This window comes from Gekko japonicus, unplaced genomic scaffold, assembly GCF_001447785.1.
Source record: "Gekko japonicus isolate JY-2015 unplaced genomic scaffold, Gekko_japonicus_V1.1 scaffold1850, whole genome shotgun sequence".
Classification (NCBI taxonomy): domain Eukaryota; kingdom Metazoa; phylum Chordata; class Lepidosauria; order Squamata; family Gekkonidae; genus Gekko; species Gekko japonicus.
In genome coordinates this window covers 9,701-19,721 of record NW_015163658.1, presented here as the reverse complement: position 1 = coordinate 19,721, position 10,021 = coordinate 9,701, and the positions used below count along the sequence as shown (strand labels likewise).

The window sequence follows — 10,021 nt, the reverse complement described above, 5'->3', positions numbered from 1 at the left end:
GTTGCTACTGAGATACTAACTTGCTTCCCTACAACGAAGCAGAAAACCCCGCGACTGTACGATTGGCTGCTTCGTTCAGTCAGCCACAGGGAAGCTTCACAATGCTGACAATTCACGGCTTCCTCTAACGGCTTCTGGCGTTACTGGAAAGCTGTGAGCCTCCTCAGAAGCTCACAAAGGGGTCACCTGGCAAGCGTGACTTCCACTCCCGGAGTAACTTTGTATCGCAAGGCAAGTGCGGATATTTACCTACACATTCTGCCATAAATAGCAGCCCCTTTGGGGTTCCGCAGCTGCAGGTGCGAACGGCACGTCACTCTGGAAACGACGCCCCGAAAGAAGAGCTCGTTTACTTGGAGGCACCACCGGCGTCAGCTGCACACTGTAGGCACCCCCAACCCCCCCCAGAGTGTACTCCTTCCACAGAGATTTTACAGTGCACTGAATTAACTGGGGTAAACCGCCCTGAGCACCACGTCAGTAGGGAAGAGCAGTTAAGGAATCGAATTTAATAATAATTTAAAAAGAGAGAGAGAGAGAGGGAGAGGGAGAGACGTCAAGAACAAGATGGCATTTCAGGTCCTGCATGACAGCCCCCCCCCCCCCCCAGGTCACAGGTCCTGATTTTGCTTACCTCAAGCAGCAGCAGAGTCTCCTGTTCTGTCCATTCTCGCCCAGCGCTGGCGCTTTTGCTCTGTGGAAGGAAAGAGGAGGCCGTTCACTTCTCTCCACCCCAACGCACAGCCGAGTTAGGCGGCTCCTGTCCCCAGGCTGTACACATCACAGACCTGGACCAGCACACCAGAGCTGAAGGAACACCTACTTGCTAAGTTATTAAAACGTTTCCTTCCCACCTTTCCTCGTGGCTCAGGGCTAGCTACTACCAGGGCCGGGGCCTTTTCAGTGGCGGTCCCTACCTGGTGGAACGAGCTCCTGGAGATCAGGGCCCTGCGGCATTTCTCACAGTTCCGCAGAGCCTGCGAGACGGAGCTCTTCCGCCAGGCATTTAATTAGGGGCCGCCGCTGTCGTAGAGCCCTAGCTCACTGTTTTAACACCGAGCCGATGCCATAAGAAATTATGAGCAGAAGAACATCTGAGAAGCGGAAATTTATTTTGAAAACGAGCCACCTAAGTTAATCTTTTAACTGCCGCCAGCACTTTGTGTTTGTAATTGTTTTATCTGTTGTGTTTTAAGTAATTGTCTGATTTTAACTGTATTCATGCTTGTATGGAAGCCGCCCTGAGCCTGCTTTGCAGGGAGGGCAGGATATAAATCTGATAAATAAATAAATAAACAATAGTTAACAATAGTTGTAGTTAACAACAATAAAATGGCAAACACTGAAATCTCCCCCCCCCCAAAGATGCCTGCCAATCTAACCCCCCCCCCCAAAGCCCTGGCAAACAGGCGGACCTGGCAGCGCTTCCTGGAGACCTCCAAGGAGCCCCCCCACCTCTTCAGGGAGCCCCTCCCACAGAGCTGGAGCCACGATGGAAAAGGCCCAGGCTCTGGGCGATGCCAGACGGGCCACCCTAAGTGATGGGATACCCAAGTGATGGCTGCCTGACAACCGTCATCAGTGTACAGAGGTATACAGAGACAAAGAAACATATAGCTGGAAGGGATACTAAAGGTCATCTAGCCCAACCCCTTACACAAGGAAGGAGATTCACAGCCACCTCCACCACTCCCCCCCCCCCAGTGACCCCTGCTGTATGCCCAGAGGCAGGTAAAAGAACTTCAGGATCCCTGGGTCAATTTGGCCTGGGGAAAATTCCTTCCTGTCATGGGTCCTGGATCCACTGAGGCTGACTATTCCTCAGATAAGGAAGAGGCATGGAGTAACCCAGCCCCCTCTGGAGTCAGCCCAGAAGAGAAAACTTTACCAGCACCTGAGGGAGAAGAGGCCCCAGCAGCTGCACAGGCGGGCCAGCAAGGCGAAGAGACTGAGGTGCAGCCCGAGGGAGAGACTGATCCAGAGCCTGGCCCAGCACCCCCAGTTGGAGACACCCGGGGGCCAGAGTCCCCACCTAGCTCACGTGAATGTCCCCGGCGCAGGGCACACCAGAGTCTGGATGTGCAAGAGAGGAGGAGGAGTGCTGGACTGCAGCTGTTGCACAGGCAATGTGAGGGGCTGTGAGTATTTGCAGATTGACTCCCAGGGAAGGGAGGATTTGGTCATTACCAACCCCGCCCACCTGCCTCAGTGCGGAAGCAACTGTGCTTTCTCGGACCTAGCCCCGGCCGACAGCCTCCACTCCTGGCTCCTGAAAACTCTGACTGATTTCCTGGCTTTCTGACCTTCGGCTCTGTTTCTCAGCTTGCTTTTGGACTGTGTATCCAGCTTTCAGTGAAGGGTATCCATGTCGACCGGCCAGACCTAGTACACTTCCTGACCCCCAATGTGGCAATCAGTATTTACCCTGGGCATGTAAGGACGGACCACAAGAGGGCGAACACTGGCTCATCCCTTCCTGCCCTCCCCCTCGCCATCTGCCTAAATCCACGGTGAGTCAACTGGGAAGGATGGGGCCCTTCAGAATGAAGCCATGGGCCCCTGGGTCTCTTGCAGTGCTTCTGGGGGTGCAGAACAATATTTGGGGCTGTCCTGCTCGGAGCGGAGGCAGGGACCTCCTCTTGGAATCCAGGCTTGCTGAGCAGACAAACTGACTGGAGTTCCAAGATAAGAAGCCGGTACAGGCAACCACTCCGTACAGATGCATTTCCTTTCTACTGATTCAAAGAGTCGGTTACCACCAGAGGACAGACGCCTGGTGCACAGCTGACCCAAGAAGGAGAGGTTACTGCACCAAAGGGCAGGAAGGACCACGGGGGGAACCTCCAGCGACACGGCACGCGAGGCAAGGGGGCCTCGATCCAGCCAACACAGATTAACCAGGACCTCATTCTCTCTAACCAGGCGGTGACAGAAACGAGCACATTGCCACAACCCTCCCGAGGAATGCAAGGAAGGGCTCCAGACAAAGTCAGCTAACGGCAAGGTAGTGAGGAGAAGGCAAACAAACATGACCAGCTGCCGATCCTCCTGGTCCAACGTAGGACTATTCCAAATAGTGACAAATGTCCCAGCGGTTTTGGCAGGCATTTCCAAAATAGTGAGCTCTCGTGTCAAATAATCATTACAAGCGCTCTGACCTGGGTAGCCCAGGCAAGCCCAAGCTCGTCAGGTCTTGGAAGCTAAGCAGGGTCGACCCTGGCAAGTACTTGGACAGGAGACCTCCTTGGAATACTAGCAGTCGGGAGCAGTGTTCCCTCTAAGCTGAGTTGGTGTGAGCTTTTCTTGTTGTTCAGTCGCAGTCGAGTCCGACTCTTTGCAACCCCATGGACCACATCACGCCAGGCCTTCCTGTCTTCTGTCGTGCTCAGTTGCCTCGATAACACTGTCTGACCATCTCATCCTCTGCCGTCCCCTTCCTCTTTGACCCTCAATCTTTTCCAGCATCAGGGTCTTCTGCAATGAGTGCTCCCTTCTCATTTGGTGGCCAAAGTATTTGAGCTTCAGCTTCAGTATCTGGCCTTCCAGGGAACAGTCAGGGTTGATTTCTCTTAGGATCGACTGATTGGATCTCCTTGCAGTCCAAAGTGTGAGCTAGCTCACAGTTTTTTAGCCTCTGGCTCACACATTTTTGTCTTAGCTCAGGAAGGATGACTACAGAGGAAACTAATTTATGCAGTAGCCAAATTGCTCATTCACAACTCTAATGCCAGTAGCTTACAAAGTAGAATTTTTGCTCACAGGACTCCACAGCTTAGAGGGAACATTGGTCGGGAGGCGGCAGCAAGCTTTATTCAGCCACCTCTCTGAATATCCTCCAGGCCCCCAGTAGGGGTCAGTCACCGTGACTTCCAGGTGCACACATACACATATGAAAAATACAGAGAAGAATCATTGCATGCCTCGAAACCAGCAGCAATACAGAAAGCCAGATGCCAAAGACAGGTTTCTCTGTGGGAGTTATATTCCACCTTACTCAGCGTTTTCAGCTCCTACCTACACAGGCACTGGGTAACAGCTGTTCCGAACCAAATACGAAAGGCTTCAGAATTTGAATATGCAGACGCTCAAAACAGTGCCCACTACACAAGTCTTGGAGAAAGAATGGGCCTAAATGTTTCTCAGCAAACAACGAGAAGCAGCCTCTGCTCAAGAAAATCTTGTTCAAATGTAAATTATTTTTTTTCTGGGGGAGGAAACCATCTGCCTTACCTTTGCTAATGTTTTCTTTGAGTATATATCTGTGCGAAGCCCAAAGTTTTGCAGATCAGTAGGTTTTTCCTTGTTTTTCTCAGGGAAATTCAACATCTGTTGAGCAGCTGGGATCTATGTAAAGAAAGGCAAAGTGACCAGAACAGGAAAGAACCTATGAAAGTATCATGAACGGACATAATTACAAATACAATATATCAACATTACTAAGATTATAATGCTGAATGCTGGAAGCTTGCTAGGGATACTCTAGGACCACGTTTCTCCCAATTTGCCAGGCAACGAGCACAAACTCTCTTACATCAGCCATCAGAAACCACCTTTTATATCCTAACCATAAAATGGCTTGGAATTTCAATGGGTACCACTATCCAGTGCTCCCTCTGAGTTAGTGCGAGCTAGCTCACAGTTTTTTAACCTCCAGCACACACATTTTTGTCTTAGCTTACTCAGGAAGGAGGGCTCCGGAGCAAAGAAGAAGAAGAGATTGGATTTATACCCCGCCCTTTACTACCCAGAGGAGTCTCAGAGCGGTTTAGAATCTCCTTTCCCTCCCTCTCCCCGCAACAGACACCCTGTGAGGTAGCTGGGGCTGAGAGAGCTCTGACAGAAAATGCTCTTTTTCAAGAACAGCTCTTCCCAGAACTACGGCTTGCCCAAGGTCATCCAGCCAGGTGCAAGTGGAGGAGTGGGGAATCAAACCCGGATCTTACAGTTTGGTGTCGTGGTTAAGTGCGTGGACTCTAATCTGGGAGAAGTGGAGGAGTGGGGAATCAAACCCGGTTCTCCCAGATTAGAGTCTGTGCACTTAACCATGACACCTGCCCACCCCTGTACCAGACATGATGGACCAGAGATGATGTACAAGGGCTGCCAGGCCACTGGTCTACCCTGTCCAGTCCATCCTGGTTGGTACTGGCGCTCCAAGAGACCTAATGGTAATGAAAGGAATGGGAAACAGTCACAGTAAACTAAATAAATCAGACCCGAAGGAAACTGGAATAGTGCGCTAAATGTCTATATAGTACAGTATGTAGTTCAATGTTCGCAGTATATCAAAAGTGTACAAAAATAATTTTAGCAATCATCATGGTCGAATTCATGGTTGTGAATGATGTTGCCCGTTCAGAATGCACTGTGATAAACATGACTACTACAGACTGAAAGTCTTTGAAGAAGAGTCGACTATCCAGACACCGTTTGATGTATCAGTAACAAGACATTGTTGTTTAGAGGAAGTTCCAATGAAACGACACATCATTCCAGAGAACATCGTTCACAACCATGAATTCGACCATGATGACTGCTAAAATTATTTTTGTGAACTTCTGATATACTGCGAACATTGAATTACATACTGTACTATATAGGCATTTAGCGCACTACTTCAGTTTCCTTCGGGTCTGATTTGTTCAGTCTCCAAGAGACCCAGGCGGAACACATTCCTAGCCCTGCTACTTAAGATCCTCTCTCAGCTGGAAACACCAGAAATCGAACCTGGAACCCTTCCAGACTCAGCTACGACTCTTCCGCGTATGGCTACACGTGTCTGGAACCGTGACTGGTAAAAGCACCCAAATGTGCAGAGAGGTAAGTTTCTTCTCAAGAGCTTCCAGGTGGTCCCATATAGAGCTGGCTGGAGCTACAGGAACTTCTCATCAAATGAACCTCCGGACTGCAGGCAGGACTGGAACTTCCGGACTGCAGAGATTCATCAGAAGAAAGAACCCTGCCGGGGTCCAAAGAGGATGCTGCACAGATTGGGCAGTTACAAGCGATGACGACTTGGGGATCTTTACCTGAGGCACGCGAAGATGAAGTGGCATAAGCCCCGAAGGGGTGTCGGCGAGCACGTTGAAATGCGGGGTGGGAGGAGGGCCCATGGCCATGGGCCGGCTTTCGGGGTCCACTTGGTAATTAATGAGTCCCCACTGCTCCAGGAAGGCGTGCACTCTAGAAGGCAACAGCACAACAAAGGGGGAAACGGACTGATGAAGGGCAACAAGAACAGACCGGCAGACGGAGGTGTGTAAAAAGACAAGGAAGCTGGCAAACGAGTCCTGCAGAAAACCCTATAGTCTTATACGCAAGGCGAAGCGACAGATTTCCCACAAAATCAGAACAGCACCATTTCCCTAGACTTAATGAAGCAGACTAATAAATTTTTGCAATAACACACATCTGCAGGAAAACAATTAAGAGTCCTAATAATGTATTCTTGGTGCTTGGGGGGCAACAGTGGGAGGGCTTTCTGGAGTACTTCTGGCCCTGCCGGGTTAACGGCTAACGGTGCATGCCTACAGAATCCACCTCTCTGTACATGTAAACTGAGAGGGTATTTCTGATGCGGTCCACTTTTTAAGCCATAAATTAACCCCCCCCCCCCCCCCCCCCCCCACGCTTGTCAGGCAGAAAGATTTTCATCTTGAACGATTACTGCTCTGAAGACGCATTTTCCAGCAGGCTTACCTCATTACTGCACAAACATCCCCTGTCAAGTTCCTTCGGCAGGCAGTGCTGGTCAGGTACTCTTGAGGGTTCAAGCGATAGGTATCGATCATGAAATTGCGGTAAGCTAAGAATCTGGAAAGAAATCCACAGACATGTTATGGAGGGGCTTCCCTGCCATGGGCCGCCTGAGAAACATTCGCAAACTCTGTACAGGTTCTCTGAATCCTCCATCCGTCCAATGCAACCTGAGTCAGATTGAGGTGACGAGAGAGGAGGTCCTACGACTGCTAGACAACTTAAAAACTGATAAATCACCAGGCCCGGATGGCATACATCCGAGAGTTCTGAAAGAACTCAGATGTGAACTTGTGGATCTCCTGACAAAAATATGTAATCTTTCCTTAAAATCTGCCTCCATTCCTGAAGACTGGAAGGTAGCTAATGTCACTCCCATCTTTAAAAAGGGTTCCAGAGGAGATCCGGGAAATTACAGGCCAGTCAGTCTGACTTCGATACCGGGTAAGTTGGTGGAAACCATTATTAAGAATTAATAGGCACATAGATGAACAAAAACTATTGTGGAAGACTCAGCATGGGTTCTGTAAGGGAAGATCTTGTCTCAAAAACCTGTTAGTGTTCTTTGAGGGAGTGAACAAACATGTGGACAAGGGGAACCCAATAGATGTTGTTTACCTTGACTTCCAGAAAGCTTTTGATAAAGTTCCTCATCAAAGGCTCCTAAATAAGCTCAATAGTTATGGGATAAAAGGACAAGTCCTTTTGTGGATCAAAAACTGGCTGATTAATAGGAAACAGAGAGTGAGTATAAATGGGCAATTTTCTCAGTGGAAGGTGGTAGGCAGTGGGGTAGCGCAGGGATCAATACTCGGTCCGATGCTTTTTAACTTATTTATTAATGATTTGGAGTTGGGAGTAAGCAGTGAAGTGGCTAAATTTGCAGATGACACAAAGTTGTTCAGGGTGGTAGAACCAGGGAAGATTGTGAGGCACTCCAAAGGGATCTGTCAAGGATGGGCGAGTGGGCGTCAACGTGGCGAATGGGGTTCAATGTGGCCAAGTGCAAAGTGATGCACATTGGAGCAAAAAATCCTAACTATAAATACACCTTGATGGGGTCTGAACTGGCAGAGACTGAACAAGAGAGAGATCTTGGAGTCGCAGTAGATAACTCACTAAAAATGTCCAGACAGTGTGTGACTGCAATAAAGAAGGCCAATGCTATGCTGGGGATTATTAGGAAGGGAATTGGAAACAAATCAGCCAGTATCATCATGCCCCTGTATAAATCGATGGTACGTCCTCATTTGGAGTACTGTGTACAGTTCTGGTCACCACACCTCAAAAAGGATATTGTAGCAAGGATATTGTAGCGTTGGAAAAAAATGCAGAAAAGGACAACTATAATGATCAAAGGGTTGGAACACTTTCCCTATGAAGAAAGGTTAAAGCGCTTGGGGCTCTTTAGCTTGGAGAAACCACGGCTGAGGGGTGACATGTTTGAGGTTTATAAGATTATGCTTGGGATAGAGCAGGTCGAGAAAGAAGTACTTTTCTCTCTTTCTCACAATACAAGAACTCGGGGGCACTCCATGAAATTGCTGAGCGGTCGGGTTAGAACGGATAAAAGGAAGTACTTCTTCACCCAAAGAGTGATTAACAGATGGAATTCACTGCCACAGAAGGTGGTGGCGGCTACAAGCATGGATGGCTTCAAGAGGGAACTGGATAAGCATAAGGAGCAGAGGTCCATCAGTGGCTCTTAAACTCAAGGTATAGATAGGAACTCTTGGTCTGGGGCAAGGGATGCTCTGTATTCTTGGTGCTGGGGGAGGCAACAGTGGGAGGGCTTCTCTAGTGTCCTGGCCCCACTGCTGGACCTCCCGAAGGTACCTGGTATTTTTTGCCACTGTGTAACATAGAGTGCTGGACCAGGTGGGCCACTGGCCTGATCCGACATGGGCTTCTCTTATGGTCTTATGTTCTTATAGGAACTCTCAGGCTGGGGCAAGGGATGCTCTGTATTCTTGGTGCTGGGGGAGGCAACAGTGGGAGGGCTTCTCTAGTGTCCTGGCCCCACTGCTGGACCTCTTGATGGCCCCTGGTATTTTTGGCCACTGTGTGACAGACAGAGTGTTGGACTGGGTGGGCCACTGGCCTGATCCAACACTGGCTTCTCTGATGTTCTTATGGATAAACATATGGGGCAGAGGTCCATCAGTGGCTATGAGCCACCACGTATAGATAAAAACTCTAGGGCTGGGGCAAGGGATGCTCTGTATTCTTGGTGCTTGGGGGGGCAACAGTGGGAGGGCTTCTAATGTCCTGGCCCCACTACTGGACCTCCTGATGGACCCTGGTGTTTTTGGCCACTGTGTGTCAGAGTGTTGGACTGGATGGGCCTTTGGCCTGATCCAACATTGGCCTCTCTTATGTTCTTATGATCTAGAGGTTCCTCCTTCTCCACTCAGTGCCATGCCCAGCTCGCCTTTCTGACAGTGGCCTCCTCCCGATTCAAGCGGGGGACACGCTGGATTTGCCTCTCTGGCTCCCGGCAGCACTGAATAGAAGTCCAGTCGCCCATTTCAGGCGCCAAAGCAGCAAGCCCTGTCGCAGCAAGAGGATCAGCAGGAGCACCCTGGGCCAACCGAATAATGGCACTTCCAAAAAAAAAAAAAACCCTGGCGAAACCCAAAGGACTGAATGGCCCAAGCCCCTCTCTAAAGGTTACCTGGCAGGACCCAGGCTGAGAGGCACTTTAGCTTTGACATCTTCTCATCAAAATCATGCCATAGCAAGTTAGGATGCTAGGTTTCCTTCCTTCCTTCCTTCCTTCCATCCTTCCTTCCTTCCTTCCGTAAGTTAATCACTTTATTACATCATCACAACTGGGAATCCAGACAAGACGCAATTTATGCTAGATGGGAAGGCTGGTGTTCTAGTGGAACAGGCTTCATTTATGATGGATGGAGCAGAGCTGGCATTTGCGAAAACAGATTTAGAGCTTTAAGGGTGCTCACGGACCCAGCCTAGCTGTTTGAAAAGCAGGCTGGTACAGTGGCCCTCAGATGCATCTGGTCTGCCAACTCTGTCCTGTCTTAAGACTCCCACCAATCTGGCCACACTGGTCCACACTTCTGTAACCTCATCGCTGGATTACTGTAACACGCTCTACGTTGGGCTGCCCTTGAAGAAAACTTCGAAACTGCAGCAAGTCCAGAATGCGGCAGGCCGGCTATTACCAAGGGCTAGCTGACATATCTTGCCCATTTTGAAACAGCTGCACTGGCTGCCAGTTTGTTTCCAAATTAATGTCAAGGTG

At 49.6% G+C, this 10,021-nt stretch overlaps 1 protein-coding gene across 1 annotated transcript in view; it reads right to left on the bottom strand.

Annotated features, from left to right (window-relative positions):
• The window catches only part of SMARCC1 (SWI/SNF related, matrix associated, actin dependent regulator of chromatin, subfamily c, member 1), a gene marked incomplete at its 5' end in the record, with an annotated part of 96,374 nt that extends 89,561 nt beyond the window's left edge, over window positions 1-6,813 (bottom strand). Inside the window, 4 exons of the mRNA XM_015407715.1 lie at window positions 635-694; window positions 4,231-4,344; window positions 6,030-6,183; window positions 6,700-6,813. Coding sequence (XP_015263201.1) covers window positions 635-694; window positions 4,231-4,344; window positions 6,030-6,183; window positions 6,700-6,813 — 442 coding nt within the window. The remainder of the gene's footprint in view (window positions 1-634; window positions 695-4,230; window positions 4,345-6,029; window positions 6,184-6,699) is intronic.
• Between the last annotated feature and the right edge of the window lie 3,208 nt (window positions 6,814-10,021).